This window comes from Odocoileus virginianus, chromosome 5 (genome assembly GCF_023699985.2).
Source record: "Odocoileus virginianus isolate 20LAN1187 ecotype Illinois chromosome 5, Ovbor_1.2, whole genome shotgun sequence".
Taxonomy (NCBI): domain Eukaryota; kingdom Metazoa; phylum Chordata; class Mammalia; order Artiodactyla; family Cervidae; genus Odocoileus; species Odocoileus virginianus.
In genome coordinates, this window is record NC_069678.1 from 79,132,613 (window position 1) to 79,149,742 (window position 17,130).

General features: G+C 55.0%; 1 protein-coding gene across 1 annotated transcript in view; it reads left to right on the top strand.

Moving 5' to 3' along the window:
* The window catches only part of TRABD2B (TraB domain containing 2B), a 219,802-nt gene that overhangs the window by 191,823 nt on the left and 10,849 nt on the right, over nucleotides 1-17,130 (top strand). Inside the window, exons 6-7 of the mRNA XM_070468198.1 lie at nucleotides 9,522-9,611; nucleotides 13,406-13,675. Of these exons, the coding sequence (XP_070324299.1) occupies nucleotides 9,522-9,611; nucleotides 13,406-13,675 (360 nt within the window). The remainder of the gene's footprint in view (nucleotides 1-9,521; nucleotides 9,612-13,405; nucleotides 13,676-17,130) is intronic.

Sequence of the window (17,130 nt, forward strand, 5' to 3'; positions counted from 1 at the left end):
AACCCCAGATGTTCTGAAAGGATCCAGGCCCCTGCATTGGAAGGGTGCATTGGCCTGGGGTTGGGGGAGAGAAGGGCTGATTCCCAAATGCCGGGCCCATGCAGTTTGGCAAGGTGAGCCTGAGGGTCCTCAAAGAGCCAAGTGTATCCCTGGATTTCCTCTGGTCTACACATAACTGAGAAAAATAAGTACAAGGTGGTAAATTTTTTATTAATGAAACATTCAGTTTATAGGCTTATCTTATATTCTGAAATCATCTTTCTACTGTGTTTGAAGATAAACATCTTTTGCTTTAAAGAAAAAATGATGGTGATATGAGACAAATGGGGCTTTCAAAGACCTTCCTCGGCAAAATGGAAAGTTGGTAACTGTATTATTTTTCCCCCTCACCCACTTTTTCTTAAGATAGAATCTGGAACAGAGTGCATAATGTAGGGGCTGGTTGGCAGACCTGGGCTGGAGACACGAGCCAAACTCAAGGGTAGACCAGTTAACCTGCAGGGCCTGTTCATTTTGAATTCTAACAGTGGTTGTCATATATCCTGTAACCCTAGCATGCAACAATCTGAATATAATACTAACTTCTGACTTTCCAAATTCCTTGGTCCCCAACAGCCTGTTGTTCTAAGATTATGTGGTTCTCATATCCCAGCCTTCCATCATCATAGCATTCTAACCCCCTCACAGAGTTTTCGTCAATCACTCTTGAATTCTTTGGAAGGAGGATAGAGCTAAGAGCCCTCCAGGGCTTGGAAATCCCTCCACGTGGGACTGTTGCCACCTGTCTGTCCCCTACCACAGGAAGCAGAAGTCCAAGCTTCTGCTTCTTCAAATCTAATCTGCTTCTTCAAATCTAAAGCAGGATTTAGAGTCTGAAGTCAGGTTGTGGGAGCACCAGAGACAGAGGTACTGTAGCTGTTACCCCAAGCACCCGCACATCCAACCTCCGGGCCAGGCCAGCCTCTCTCACACCCCAAATGAAGCAGACCCATAACCAAAAATACACCTTTGGGGCCAAGACACGGAAGTTGATTCATGATGAAGACTTGGGCTTGAGGAAGGGAGAGACAGAAACCCAACACACTGAACACCAGTAACATTTAATAATTAATAACAGCAGCCGTTGCTCCTTGGAGAGTGGGCACCATCCTGCTTGAAGAACACCCAAATCCATCAGTTCATGTGGCTTTCATGTCTTCAGTGCCTCTTGGAGGGAGACGAAATGGTATTTATTATTCCCTTTGGTGGGTGGATAAATCGAGGTACAGATAAGTAGAGCAAGAATCTTAGAACTGAGTGAAACAGTGCTCAACAATGACTAGACAGGCAGTCTCCACCAAAAAGCATTTAGTTGCTACTCTGTTCACCTGAGAATGCCCTTCCCCTCTCCTGCCTGGGCCTTCCATGACCTCCTCTTTGGGATTCTCCCAGCCCCACAGGATTTCCTAACACAGCTCTGTTCTAGCTGAGCACATTTGTCATCTACTCTTCTAGGAGGGAAGGTAAGTCAGAGAAGGCTACCTGGAGGAGGTGAGAACTGGTTGATTGAAATATCCGTGATGCAGGTTCAGCTGCCTTCCAGTTCCTCTTCCAGTTCATCCCCACAGTCCTCAGGGCAAGGCCCATACCCACCTCCTTCCCCCATTGGTTGTCCACTTGGATGCTTCAGAAACAAAACCCCTCAAAGCTCATAGCCAAGCAGAGAAGAGCACACACAGCCCATGCAGGGCCCTGGGAACCTTAGAAACAAGGGGTGCAGCAAACAGCACATGCCCAGCCACTTTTCTCTTCTTCTGGGCAAACGCTGATCACCTGCTGTACTCACGTTGGAACATGAGGCCACACAGCATCCAGAAGTGTTTCAGAATTTCCGACGGTGTTTCAAAGGGCCCTGCCGCCCCACCGTATATACATCTGGCAGCTGGCATGCTTGCTCTGGGCTGCAGTCCTTGGCCAGAGTCACCCTTCCTGTTTCAGCCCAGAGCATCCAGCCAGTTCGAACATCCCATCTGCTAGCTTGTCTCTAACTGGAGCCAACCCTGCATTCTGGACTAGGCTTAGAGCTGTGTCTGTGAGCCAGGGGGTCCAAATGTCAGCTTCGGGCTCAGCACTCCTGCTGGGCGTGAGGGGAAGGCAGGGGGAGAAGAGAGTGTGTCCCTGGGCTTCAGACTCAGACTGCCTGCATGAGGAGCCCAGTGCCTCTCCTCATAGGAAGGAGCCTGGGCAGACCAGGCGCTTGGCTTCTCTCGACCCTCAGAGTCCATCTAAGAGGAGCCTGGCATTGGGCAGCACATGTGTGTCTCAAGACATGGTGCAATGCCATCACCCAGCACACATGAGCTCTTGCCTCATCAGTATTATTTCAAAGCCCAGAGGCCCCCAGGAACAGGACTCCCTCCAGGGGAGAGCAGGGCTATCCAAGGGCCAGAAGTGCTCAGTGGCCCCTGAGGACCCAGCTGGGACCCTATAGAGAGACCCCCATTGCCAGTCTCAGCTCCAAGGTACAGTGAGGCTCCAGAAGTGTCCCTGCCCACATGTTGGCCAACAAGGCGCTCTCCTGGGGTGCTGGGTGCTCCCATTCTAGGAAAGGAGCCTCTGGATGTTGAAAAGAGCAGTCACCATGACTCAGGGAGCCCTGCGCTGGGCACTGCCCCCTGCAGTTCACAGAACCCATCACAGGGTCTGTCTCCGCAGCTCTCTCCACAGTGCCTCCTGCTGATTTCCAGTCACTCTGCACGGTCTGCCTGGATCTGGGGCGGTGTCAGACCCCAGGAGGGGAAGGCAAGAATATCTGACCTATCTCAGGGTCCCCCAGTCCAGCACATGCCTGACATGTAGGAAGACCCAGTGAAGGCTTGTAGAGGAAACCCTGTGGCTTCAGGCCCTGACGGTGCAGGTTCATCAGAAAACCCCGGGCTTGCATCCTCACCATGGGACAAGAGTGGGGCCCAAGGAGGAGGCTGGCCCCTCCCCCAGGCTGCATCCTGTCCCTTGCTCTTCAGCCCTGTAGCCCCTGGCACCCCTCCGCCACCGCCTGGCTCACTCTGTCCTGTGACTGTGCACCCGTCTCCCCTCGGCACTGTGATGGAGGGTGGGGACCGTGCGCCTCAGTTCCTGGCACAGAACGGGGTGCAGGGAGACATCGTCTCCATCCTCACAGAACTGACAAGGCCCCAGTCCAGCCCTGCCTGGCCAACAGAGCTGGAGAAAGAAAGCTCCGCGCTGCCAGTTTCCCAGGTGGACTCTCCTTGGGAGATTCGAAGCCCCAGGGTATCCCTCATTGTCCGTCCACCCCCAGGTTCATCCGTCTCGCCCTCCTGCCACACTTCCTTAGGAAAACAAACACTGCCATTGCTTGATACCCCGCAACTGATCCTGGCAGCGAGATTAGCACTTAAAAGTTCCCCTTGCATTAATTTCAGACGGAACATAAATATGGGCTTGGATTCCCTCTACCAGGAAGAGAAAACTGGAAACCCGTTGGACTCGCTGGAGAGGAAACATGTGTGCTGGCCAAGGGGAGCCCGTGTTACTCTGGAGCCTTTGTGGGAACATCTGGTTCCCCCTCCTCCCCTCTGCCGGGCCCCCCAACATTGTCTTAAAATTAGCCTGTTAATTGGAGTATTCTTTGCACTGAACACTCACATGCTTTCCTCTCTGATCTGGTGAGCCCAGCAAGGGACACATGTTTCTGATGATGCCCTGACCCCAAAACATGAGCTCGGGATCCCTTGTAGCCACCAGCACTTCAGAGTGGGTGTACTGGGCATGCAGCGAGCTAGGACATCTCTGGATGGAAGTCCAAGCTTTGCCTTTGCCAGCGGTGTGACCGTGAGCAGGCCTTGTCCCCTCGCTGAGGTTCAATTTCCTCGTCTGTAAACTGGGGGTACCGGCAAGGATGAAATGAATTAATGTTTGAAAATTACTGTGGCCCAGGAGACTCACGGAGGAGGAGGTTATGTTCAAGTCATCACACAATAGAATCATGAAGGTGGGAGATCTCTGGAGACCTTTGCAGGGAAACTGAGACTTAGAGAAGGGAAGGAAACTGCCTGAGGTCACACAGCTGGTTGACTCGAGCCAGGTTGTCTGTCCTAACCTCAGGACAGATTATTAGCTCTGTCCTACCCTGTCTTTCGTCTCAGAGGATTAATGGGGGGCTGTCAGACTGTGCCCAGCTGATGGGTAGGGACTTGTTGCTTAGTCACTATGTCCCACTCTTTGCAACCCCATGGACTGTAGCCGACCAGGCTCCTCTGTCCATGGGACTTTTCCAGGCAAGAATGCTAGAGTGAGTTGCCAGTTCCTTCTTTAGGGGATCTTCCTGACCCAGGGATCAAACCCGAGTCTCCTACATTGGCAGGCGGAACCACCAGGGAAGCCCTGGATAGGGACTAGACCCAGCCTAGGCTCTGCCCACAGCTTTGTGCCCTGGCACAGGCCTGCTTATGCCTGGAAGAAGGGGAACCTTTGTCTCTGCACTAAAACACTATGGGACTCTGCCTGCTCAGAGCCAGACCCCTTTCCTGACTGTATATGACGTCTTTTAAGTGGCGCTCTGGCTTGTGGGGTCAGGGGACACAACCACCAAACCAGCCCACCATCTGTCAAATCTCTAAGCCTCCTCCAAGCCCTTGTTCCTTCTCTTGCCTGTCCCCCTTGACCAAGCCCATATATCTGTTTGAATCCTCCCCTTCCTGGGCTCCTCCTCCAGGAAGCCTTCCCTGATGCTCCAGTGTATCAGTCTCTCCTCCATGCCCTTTGTTTTCATTGCTGGATTCTCCTTTGCCTCTCATCTCTTTCTCCCTTCTCTCCTGTCTCTCTTTGTCTCTCTTTCTCGCTGTCACGGCATCTCTGCTTTTCCTTCTCTCCCTACTGTTGTCTCGGGGTCTCTGGCTCTCGATTGTAGCCTGCATCCCATCCCGTCACCTCGTCTCTTCTTCTCTCTGTCTCCTTGTGTTCTGGAGCTCTCCCCCGTCCCGGTCTGTCTCGAGTCTCTCCTCTCTGGGCCTGTCTCCGTGTATCCTTCTCCCTTCCTCTGTCCCGGTGGCTCTGTGCGCCCCACCCCCTCTCCGCCCTCCTCTCCTGCTCCACGCAGCCTCAGTAAATGAAACGGGATGTGCCTTCCTGCAGAGAGCTGGCCAGGAGCAGCTGTCAGTGCTGGGAGGAGCTGTGGAGCGGTGGCCAGGAGACCCCGGGAGCCTGGGCAAGCTGAGCAGGCTAAGTTCCGACGCCGAGGGGCCCTTTGGAAACTTTCCACACCTTCCCTGCAGGTTCCAGGATGGGTGTGGTGCCTCTTTCAGGATTTGTGACCTTGGAGGCAAGCCCAAACCCTGTCTGCCAACCCCTGGGGACAGTGTGCCCTGGGCCCTGACTGGGGCTGTTCTGAGGGCCAAGCTCCCAGGATTGACGGAATCTGCGGGGAGCATCACCAAGGGATCGGGCCAGGGCTACAAGGGGAGGGGATCCTTGAGCTCAGGTCTCCTGGGGAGAAGATGAGATCATGGAAGGGATATGGACTAACAGATCCTGTTATTCATTCATTCAGCAAACATTCATGAAGCCACCACCATGTGCCAGATTTGATCTTAGCCTTGGGGACAACGATAGATCAGGCATGGTCCCTTGCCTTCTCAAAGCTCTTGGTCTCCCCTCCAGTGGCTTGTTGGGAACTTGTTCTGACAGAGGCAGCTCTGAGGTGTGGGGAGCTCATTCCAGCCATGGCGAAGAGAGTGAACTGGAGAGAGTGGGGAGGATGCTACATGCAGTGATTCAGACAGAAGGTGGTGGTGACCTGGGCCAGGGTCGAGCATGGTTCAGAGGGAAAATTTGGGGAACTCTGGAAACTGATGGGATGGGATGATAGAGAAGGAAGAGCAAAGATGGGTCCATCTGACAAGGGTAGCTGAGCTCAGCTGAGACACACCCAGGCGGGGAGGGTGAGGCTCTGGGGGATGTTGGGTGGGAGATGCTCAGGAGGCCACTGGACAAATGGGTCTGGGCTAGGACAGCGGGTCCTGAATAGCAGCTGTGGTCAGTGACATTTCAGTGACCAAACTTCAGTCACTGAAACCATGTGAATGGATGGATTCACATTCCCTGGACTGTGAATAGAGCGAGAAGAAAAGAAGGCCATGGACGGGGTTCACAGGGACACCCACATTTATCAGGCAAGGGAAAGAGGGACCCACTAAGGGAGGGAGCGGTGAGAGCTATGGAGAAAACAGGACAGGATAGAACTGTGCTGTGGCGTCCTGTGACACCAGGCCTCAAAGAGGGAGAGGAAGGGAGTAGCAATGGGAACCTGGGGTCGGAATGAGGGCTTCTGCTGGACAGTCCTGGGGCAGGAACCCCATAGGAGCGGGGCCTCCTGCAGGAGCTGCCCCTTGCAGAGGGCAGGCACCCCCCCACCGCCCTGGAGGGAAGGAGATGAAGGCCCGTGTAGCTTACAGGAATTTGGAAAAAAAAAATCATTGCTGATCGCTTCCTACTTCTTGAAGTATCTGAAGTCTTCTGTTTGGGGTCTTACCAGGCACAGTAAGGGTCTGGAACTCCTGAGGATGAGGGAGCAGACAGGATGCAGACCAGACACTGAAATGTTGCCAGGCAGTGCTCAGGACCCAGCCAGTGTCCCGTCAGGCTTGGGCCCCTCTGAATGCCCCCTCCGCCAGCTCCAGGAATGCTCCTTTCAGAGCGGCCACACGGCCATCTGCTTCAATGCAGCCTGCGGTACCCTGTTTTCCCTGTGGCTCTTGACGTCTCTGTGTGGACCACTGCTGGGCCCAGAGGCCCCTGTCTTTAAACGGGTCTCCATGGACACAGGGAAGGAATGGCCTTTGCTGCCAGGAATGCATTCCAAGAGCTGCGGGTAGGGAGTTCCTGAAGCCTGTGCTCTGGAGGCTGCCACACCCAGTGCCCCTCCAGCCCAATCACGCTCAGGGGCAGACAAGGGTGGGTCAACTCACCAGGACTCACCAGACCCCAGCCCAGGGCTGGCTCAGTCTGCTCAAAGGTGCATGCTGGGCTTTTCCAAAGGATGGTCACTCCTCCTGCCTCTTAGGACTTTATTATAGCCTCCCTGAGAAGGCAGCCACCGGGATCCAGGTCCATCTGACATACAGGGAAACTGAGGCAGGTGGCAGGTGGCAGCTGATTGCTTGGGATCACATATGGGAGACTCACAGCCTTGGCAGAATCTTCTGTGTTCCACCGTCTCTAACACTGGATCAGACGAGCCTCACTGACCTCCTCTTTGCACATGCCCTTACCCCTGCCTGGAACATCCCACCGCTGCCCCACTCTCATCCTCACCTAGCTAACTCTGATCCCATCCCTCAGCTAGCGATGCCTCCTCCAGGAAGTCCACCCTGCCCCCAGGTTGAATTAGATGCCTCCTGGGCGCCCTCACCACCTCCTGGGCGCCCTCACCACGTCCTGTGCTTCCCTTAGCATCGTGCATACCCCAGATCAAAAGACCTTGATTCTCAAGCCTGTGAGTGCTTTGAACAGGTCCCTACCTGTTCACCACCATCCAGCTCTGGATATGCACTCAGTCCGTGTTCTTCAGATAAACACAGTGAACAAACACAGAAAAGCAGGGAGGGAGAGCACAATTTCCTAAGGGTCTCTGGGGTCAAACAAACGCCTTCCCGTGAACGTGGGCCAGGGGAGCCTGTGGTACAGCCCAGTCCCTCCCTGTCCACAGAGACTCCGAGAGTGCCCGGGTGCCCAGGGCCCCAGAGTGAGTGTGGGGGGTTCCATCAAAGACTCTTGTTCCCAGACCTGTGGTTCAAAGTGACCCAGAGGTGGGGTGTCAGGGACTGTGGCAGGTCACCAAAAGGGAGACTGTTAGGTGGGGGACTTGCTGGGGCATCGTGAAGCCAGCCCAGAGGTGTATAGGCCTGGCTGGCAGGGGTGCTCCCGGGTTCACCGCCCCACTCCCGCATCCAGCTACTGTGCAGTCCCAACCTCCCTGCCTCTGTTCCCCAGCAGCCTGTCCACCTCCTGTCCTTGCTCCCTAGATCTCCCTGGGGCTGTCAACATGCTGACCTCCCAGCTTCCCACCTGTCACCATCCATCACAGGCAATTAGAGTGATAGTACAAGAATTTCCCCTCAGGTTCTGGGGTGAATGGTGAGCAGGAGAGGAGCGAAGTGCCCACGGGTGTGGGGCTGCAGGCAGGACTCGGGCTGGGAGGGTGCAGGGCCCACCACCACTCTGCCTACATTGAACAGTGGGGAGATTGAGGTCCAGCATGGAGGAGGGGCCAGCCTGGGAGCCAACTCCCAGCAGGGACTGCCCTCTCGAGGAGTCTCCCTAACTGGAAGCTGGGAGAGCCTCCACCGTATTCCCAGATCTCAAACCTGCATCCCGCCTGAGGGCCAAACCTGGTCTCGTCTGGGGCAGTGGATCAAATGATTCACTTCTGTGTTTCAGTGTCTGCTCTGGGGCTGGTCACAGCAAGTGTGTCCTAAAAGTCTGTTGGATAAATGGTTAGTGGGTGGAGGGTGAGACGGAGACCTGGTCCCCTCCCCTTCCAACACACATGAGTGCGTGCTAAGTCGCCTCAGTCATGTCTGACTCTTTGAGACCTTATGGACCATAGCCCTCCGGGCTCCTCTGTCCTTGGAATTCTCCAGGCGAGAATACTGGAGTGGGTTGCCATGCCTTCCTCAAGGGAATCTTTCTGACCCAGGGGTTGAACCCGTGTCTCTCCTGTCTCCTGCGTTGTCAGGTAGGTTACTTACCACTAGTGCCACCTGGGAAGTCTGTCTCCCAACACACAGAATCCTACTACTTTCTCCTTCCCCAGAATCTTACACTTAAGTGAGTCTTCAGGGACCACTTCAGGGCCTGGGTCATAGTGTGTGGTCCATAAATACTGGGTAGATAGTGAACAAATGAATCTTCAAAGTCGTAGATCCAGACAACGTGTAGTAAGCATGTGTGGGGCAGTGGCCATGTGGTCCCTGCCAGTCTAGTGAGGAAACAGACATGTACACCCAGAACCCTGCCTCCGTTTCCCTGCTAGGGAGGGAGACTTGAGTTGCTGGTGGAACTGACAAAGATAAGCCATAAACCTGTTGGACCTTGAGGCCTATTGGAGGAGGTTTTCTCAGAGCTGATCCTTGTGTGACTCCTGGAAGCTGTCCCTGCCTGGACAGCCCACGGCTGGGGTCAGCTCAATGGTCTGGAGGACAGTGATGCAACAGGAAACACGGTGAGCCTTTACTGCATGCCAGCCAGTGTTCCTGGAGTCCTTACAACAACCCTCGAGGCTGCTAGTACAATCATTACCACTTTACAGATGGGAAAACTGAGGCACAGGGAGGTACAATTGATGAGCGACAGAGCCGGGGTTTGGATCCAGGCAGGGTGGCACTGGCCCATCTTCCAGCTACATCACACTGCCTTTCAGGGAGTCTGGCCCTTAACTTTGGCCTAGGTCGTCGGCCTGAGGCTCTCTCCAATCACCAGTGACCTGGTATGTGGCTGAGCCCACTTTGTCTCTTGTGTTCCAGGTCACTTCTGGGGAACAACACAGTCATCGATGTCCTTCGGCAGGCAGGGCTGGAGGTGGAGCACACACCTGCGGGGCAGACCATCCATAGGTAAGTAACCAGGGCCTCTGGGGGCGGGGGACTGGCTGGCCCACTGCTACTGGTCCACAGGCCATGCCTGACCGCATGCTGCACGGAGAGTTTTACCCTGCCTTCCTGCTTAGGCCTGCAGGGCAGAGTCATGATGAAGCCTTGGGGGCCTCCTAGGGACCGGCCTTCACCAGGCACCCAAGAGTGGGGGCTAGGCTGGAGGTGGGGAGACCAGGAAGGAGGCTAGTGTGTAATCCTGGCAGGAGGTCAGGACAGCGGGGAAGAGTGGAGGTGGGAATGGGTGGAGCACTTTTTGAGAGATGTTCAAGATTTAGGTGACTCAGACGGTAAAGCATCTGCCTACACTGCGGGAGACCCGTGTTCAATCCCTGGGTCAGGAAGATCTCCTGGAGAAGGAAATGGCAACCCACTCCAGTATTCTTGTCTGTAAAATCCCATGGATGGAGGAGCCTGGTAGGCTACAGTCCATGGGGTCACAAAGAGTCAGACATGACTGAGCGACTTCACTTTCTTTTCTTTCTTTCTTTCAAGATTTAGAGACTGGTGATGGGTGGGGTACAGGGACTCTGTAGGAGTTCTGGGCTGCTGCCTAGAAGACCTGGTGGATGCCCTGGCCTTGAATCGAGATGGGGCCATAGTGACAACACGCAGTGGCCAGGCCTCTTCCCTGAGTCTCAGCCCCACCCAAACCTTGTCTTCACCACCTCCTCTGACTATCCCTGCTTGTTGCTGTCTTCTTGGCTGGGTCTCTCACCCCTGACTTTCCTGCCAGGGCATACTTACTCAGCCCAAAGAGCCAGATAGAGGCCATCCTTTCTTCCTGTGGGGGTTTCCTGTCTCCCTCTAAGCTGGAAGCTGACTACGGGAAGAGGTCAGCTGGGTTTACCTGTGGTCCACAGTGCCAGCACCAGGCTGGGCACAGAGAGGTGTCAGCGCATGCTGGGCGGCCCTGGAAGACAATGACAGAATCCCAAACCAGGCCAACCTGAGCAGGAGCCTTCCTCACAGCAATGGCCAGAGCGATTTAGGCCCTTTTCTGTGATGCATCCAGAGTCCAAAAGAAGCTTGAATAGTCATGTGTGCATGCCTCCTAAGTTGCTTCAGTCATGTCCGACTCTCTGCGACCCCATGGACTGTAGCCTGCCAGGCTCCTCTGTCCATGGGATTCTCCAGGCAAGAATACTGGAGTGGGTTGCCATGTCCTCCTCTAGGGGATCTTCCCAACCTAAGGATCGAACCCACATCTCTTACATGTCCTGCATTGGCAGTTAGGTTCTTTACCACTAGTGCCACCTGGGAAGCCCTGAATAATCATTGCTAATGTTTATTGACTACTCACTGTGTACTGAGTTCTAAGTGCTTTTAGCTTATCAAATCCTAATGACAAACCCATGAGGCAGGAACAATGAGTATCCCCACCTTAAAATTGAGGCACCTGAGGCCCAGAGAGGTGAAGCCACTTTCAGAAGTACACAGACCTCCTTTCAATGGGAATCTGGCTCTAGGGCCTTCCTGAGGTCTTCACCACAACCCTTACTCCCTCAAGGGCTTGGGGTGGGGCTCAAGAGTGGGAGGTACTCGGAAATGACTGTGGCCTTGCTCTTCACTCTGCAACGATGGGCCTGGAGCCTGGAACATCTGGTCTCCCAGCTCCAGGCCAATGCCCTCCTGTCTCCATGGCACTTCTGGAGGAACTTACAAACCTTGGACTCCTCCCCCTTCTATCTTCTGAGTCAGCCTGACCAGATTGCTTCCTGACTATTTGAGCCCAGCACAAATCAGTCTGTACTGGGTCAAGGGCAGGCATGTGCTTGAAGGGTAAGGGACCCAAGGTAGCCTCGGGGACAAGGCCTTCCTCAAGCTCCCCCTCCCCACAGGCCCTAAGGACCTTCGCCTCAAAGCTCACTGTGTCTGTCCCAACAGGGCAGGGGGTGCGGGAAGCTGAGCAATGCTGCCTCGGCTCCTATTCATCTCAGAGCCCAGGCAGTAGTCGGGGGATGCCCCCATGGACCCTGGCCCGCTCTCAACCTGAGTCTCTGCTGAAATCCTGCGGGTGGGGTGAGGGGGCGGGGATGCCGAGGAGGCCCCAACAATAAAAGCCATCATTGGCCACAGGTGCTTCCTGGATCCATCTTTTTGTCTGCCTGTTTTGAATTATCTCCCCAGCAGCTGCGGCATCTCCTGGACCCTGGGAATCTGGGGTTGCCGTGGGGGCTGGGGGAGGACAGGCTGAGCTGATGGCCTTCTGTCCTTCAAGGAGGGAGAAATCCCTCACCCCTTTCATGCATGCGGGGAATGGAGTCGGGGGACAGACTCCCTTGGGCACCACCTCGCCTTTACAATTCTTGGGACCATGCCCAACATTCCCCACGGTCAGATGTCCCCAGCAGGAATTCTGTGTGAAAGAATAAAAGGGAGAGGAGTGGAGGGTGTTTCCAGGCTGAAGAGTGTCTGTGCACCACTGCATGGAATATGGATTCCACTTACACGCTTCACTGCCTGTCGGAGCCTGCTGCGGCCAGCTCCATTCCCTTGTGGGAGACACTAAAGAGAGGCCCGATCTGTGCCAGGCACTGTGTTAAGACCTCATCTCTCTCATCCTCGTGACAACCCTATGAAGTGAGTAGTACTAACTCCCGCTTATAGCCAGCAGCTGCTTGGACGCTTGTGTCCCTGCCCTTAGCCACACAGCCTGGAAGGTGCAGAGCCGGGGAGTGAACCCACGTTAAGAGCTCAGGAAAGCTTGTGCTCTAACCTGCTCTAAGCTGTCCTGCCTCCCCTGAAAAGGTGCTCAGGAGACACCTGTTAGACGTGTTAGACACATGTTGACACAGCAACAATGTTAATATTTCATATTTAAGGATGTTAATTACTAGAATGTTTCAGCTGCTATTTGCCGGGCACCATTTCTGAGTGCTTTGCCTTTGTTGGCTCACAAAATCATTGTGATGCAGCTATGAGGCACTGGCTGTAATATCCCCATTTTCCAGAGCAGGAGACTGAGGTGCAGCACATTACAGTTAGGTAACTCGCCTCAAGCCCCTCAGCCAGAGCTTGTTGAATGAACAAGACCTTGACCAAGATCAGATACAGAACCAGATGCCCACTCAGGGCTCACTCCTACTAGTCTGGGCTCAAATGTCACCAACAGGGACCAAATTGTCCTCCCTGCCAGCCCCCTCCCCATGGCCCATGCTGTCCCTCCTGACTCTGCTTTATTTTTCTCCTCAGCAATTACCACCATCTGACATCACATGCACGTTTTCCTCTCTGTCTCCCACTTTGAAATATTAGTGCTAAGAAGGCAGGACCTTTGCCTATTTTGGTCACTACTGACACTCACTGCCCGGAAAGTTCCTGGTGCAGGATAGATGCTTAATAAATATTTATTGAATCAATATTGGGCTTCCCTTGTGGCTCAACTGGTAAAGAATCTGCCTGCAATGCCGGAGACCTGGGTTCGATCCCTGGGTTGGGAAGATCCCCTGGAGAAGGAAAAGGCTACCCACTCCAGGACTCTGGCCTGGAGAATTCCATGGACTGTATAGTCCATGGGATTGCAAAGAGTCGGACACAACTGAGCGACTTTCACTTTCACACATTGAGTGAATAAAAATGAGAGAAGGAATCAAAGCTCTCTCTCTTAACACCAGGCGATGGTTTTCCCGGGTGACTCTCAGCGGGGCACCCTGGCACCTTCTGCCATGACAACCCACCCACTGAATTGCGTGCCCTGTCACACATGAATGACATGCTCCAATGCGCATGCCTCACCTGCCATTGCCCCTTTCCAGCCCTGTCGCCGGGAGCCCCGCACCTCCACCCGAGGGGACCTCGGCAAGCCCCGCGCCAGTGACCCCAGCTGCTGCGGTGCCCGCGGCCCCCTCGGCACCCCCCACCGCCCCGCCAGAGGAGGAGGACCCAGCGCTGTCCCCACACCTGCTACTCCCCGACAGCCTCAGCCAGCTGGAGGAGTTTGGGCGGCAGAAGAAGTGGCACAAGAGGCAGAACAAACACCAGCGCCCGCGGCAGTTCAATGACCTCTGGGTGCGCATCGAGGACAGGTGAGCTGGGACGGCAGGTCTGCTGGGAGCTGGGCCTCTCTCTCGCCAGCCTGCCTCAGACCCCCCCAGGGTCAGACACACTCTGTTATCCACAAGTCTGGCTCTAAGGAAGCGGGGCAGGTGGGTGCTGGATTGCAACAGTCTTGGCCCTGTTCATCCTGCAGGGTTTGTGGAGCATGCTCACACCTGACTTTTCAGTTTCCCATAGTTAAAGGTGAGCAAATAGAGGCTCCCTTCAGGTGTACTGGACAAAACTCTGCTTTGCCCTTAGCTTTCCTGGAGGCACCTGGAGTGCACAGCAGACCCCATTTGTCCCATGGGCCAGAAGGGAAAGTAGGAGAAAATGGAACAGGCTGGTTACATCAGAAGGCTCTGAGCTCTCCAGACCTGGATGGTCTGAGCAGCCAACACCTCTGCAGTGGGTCAGAGAGATGGCAGGTGATGGCTGTGGGCTCCTTCTCAGGAGGGGCTGAGGGCTTTGTGATAACTTTCAGGATTGGCGGGTACTGCAGTCGTCCTACTGTACTGATTCTTCTCTGTCCTCTGCCATGTCTCCCTGCACCATGCCTGTCTGTCCTCACAGCTCCTGCTGTAACCAAGATGCTGCCTTCCAACCTCCACCAGCAGGCTCAGTACTGAGTGGTCTCCCTAGATTCCACTTTGGGGCGGAAATCTCCACATCTGGTGAACAGTGTCACCAGAGCAGCCAGGATGTCCCAGGGAGTGACCGCCGGGGAGAGTCCTGCCCACTGCGGTAGCCCAGCACTGGTGCCCAGCACCTGGCCCTTGGAGACTCAGAGTCTCCACCTGGACCCTAAAGATCATTATCTTGGGTTTTCCTCAGCATCCCTAGATAGAATTTCCATGGGTTCTTGTTAAATGATATCCCAGACCCCATCGTGGACCTGATATATGGGGACATGTTGCATCGGGACTGGGAAAGCTGCTTGTTGAACGTGCGCTAGAGTCTTCTGAGCAGCTTTGGGAAATGTGGATCCAACTCTGAATTTACCGATGGTGAACCAAGGCCTGGGGTGGGGGCTTGTCCAGGGTCACACAGGAATTCCCTTCAAGATCCTCCCTCACCCAGGTCTCTGAGTCATAGACAAAAAGCTGACATAGTCCAGTCCACAACCTTAGTGTGCGGCCTGTGCAGTGTCTTAAAGAGCCTTCCAGCCAGTGAGAGTCGAGTCCATTGCTCATTTGGGCCTCCATTGGCTTCAGAGCGCCTGCCTTGGGTTACTGAGAAACACGCTTCTTCAGGGGTCCCATGGGCCTGCCCTGCCCAAGGCGGGGTCACTGCTGTAGCTATAGTGGCCTCGACACATTTGGCTCCTATGCCCAGTGTGGTCTGCCTCTTTCAAAGCAGGAACAAGGACACAGCATTACCAAGAGCCGCTCCTCAGCCCTGGGGAGGGCTCGCAGGCCACCAGGGAGAGGCTGGCAGCCCATGAAACCCCCCAGTCAGGCCATTCACCCAGGGCCCCAATCAACCTGCCAGGTGACCAGACGTGGCCAGCAGTGGGTCTGGCCCTTGGGGTGATGGCAGGGAGGCTGGGCTGTCAACTCCAGCCACAGACCCCCAGCTCCTAACCATGTCTGAAAGGTAAATTTCAGCAAATGACTCCAAACGGTTTCCTTTTCACAAAATGTCTCTCTGGAATACAGAGCCTGGTTTCAGGAGAAGAAAACAGCTTTTTCTTTGACTAGAGGGATCCCTTCTCAGTCCCAATAGATAAGCTGTGGTTGGATAACTTTCTTCCATCTGGTTGGATTAGAGGAGAGTTCTACCAACCGGCAGCCTGTTTGTTGCAAGTTTCTCTGCTTCATGGGGAAGCCAGCTCTGAGGTCCCCAAGAACCTAGTGCAAGGGCCCCGCTTCCGTCACTCCCAGGCCTCACCCCACTCATCCTCGTAGAGTTCCCAAGTTTCCCATTCTCCAAGAGGGAGCAGAGGAGAGCTCTCTGGAGGGGACTGGAGTCCATTGTAGCCCTTCTGACAATACTGTTTTCCTTGGAGTGTTCATTCCATTCAGGGTTTTCTCAATTGGCTTCCCCCTCTGCCTGCAATGCAGGAGACCCAGGTTCGATCCCTGGGTTGGGAAGATCCCCTGGAGGAGGGCATGGCAACCCACTCCAGTCTTGCCTGGAGAATTCCACGGATAGAGAAGCCTGGCGGGCTACAGTGCATGGGGTCGCACAGTCAGACACGACCGAGCACAAAACAGTTGTCAACCCCACTGGCTCCGTCCTCTGCTCTCCATTCCCACTCCCTGACCTCATCTTCCACCCATGATCCTGAAGCGGGGTCCTCCTGGGTCTCCAGCCCCAGTCACGCCCCAGCACAGCGCCCTCCTCAGTCTGAGATTCTCAGTGCTTTCCCTCGCCGCCCCACCCCTCACCGGGTACACTTGGATGTAGAGCTTTTGCCCTCCTCCCATGGGACCCCTGGGGCCCTGTCCTGGCTGAGCTGTGTGCTGCCCCCCAGCGGACTGTGCATGGCCCACCCCCACCTTTGTCCTTGCTTCTCCCTCTGAGGGGGGAATGGGTACGAGTGGACATTTGCTGAGCTCCAGGAGCTCCAGCCACTTACATCCATCACAACCCCCAGTCCTGTCAAGAGTCCCAGAAGTCAGCTTTGCTTGACTAAAGAGGAAACTGAGACTCAGTGAGGTCAGGTAATTTGCCCAAGACCGTGTGTCAAATCAGGTTGTTGTTGTTGTTGTTAAGTCGCTCAATCATGTCCAACTCTTTGCAACCCCATGGACTGCAGCACGCCAGGCTTCCCTATCCTTCTCCATCTCCCGGAGCTTGCTCAAACCCATGTCCATTGAGTCAGTGATGCCATCCAACCATCTGGTCCTCTGTCATCCCCTTCTCCTCCTGCCTTCAATCTTTCCCAGCATCAGGGTCTTACTCTTCGCATCAAGTGGCCAAGTATTGGAGCTTCAGCCCTTCCAATGAATAGTCAGGATTCAAGTCAGGGAGGGAGTCAGAAGCTGCAGCCAGGTCTGTCAGATGCTGAGAGTCACAATCTTCCAGCACCGTGCAGACGCCCCTGCTGTCTTCGCCTGGCAAGCGTCCCCCTCCTCCTCCCCTTCCTCCACACATCTTGTTCCCGGTGCTTCCCCCTGCCCCCAGCTCCCACAGCCCCCTCCTCACCCCACCCGCACCGACCATGGGTGCCTCATGGGTGCCCCTGTCCTGGCATGCTCTCACACAGACAGCAGTTCCTCACTTGTCTGGGCTGGGAGGCCCTGGGGACCAGAGCTGGGTTGGACTTCAAGTCACCAGAGGCCTCGCGGAGCGTTTGTTGACTGCATGCATGAGTCAGAGAAGCAGCGAGAGAGCGGAGAGGGGGCCGAAGAGCCCGACAGGACGCCACCTGGAGCAGGCTGGCCTCCCCTCACCCCTCATTACCCCAGATGTAAACACCCCGAAGGAAGTTTAGAGAAGC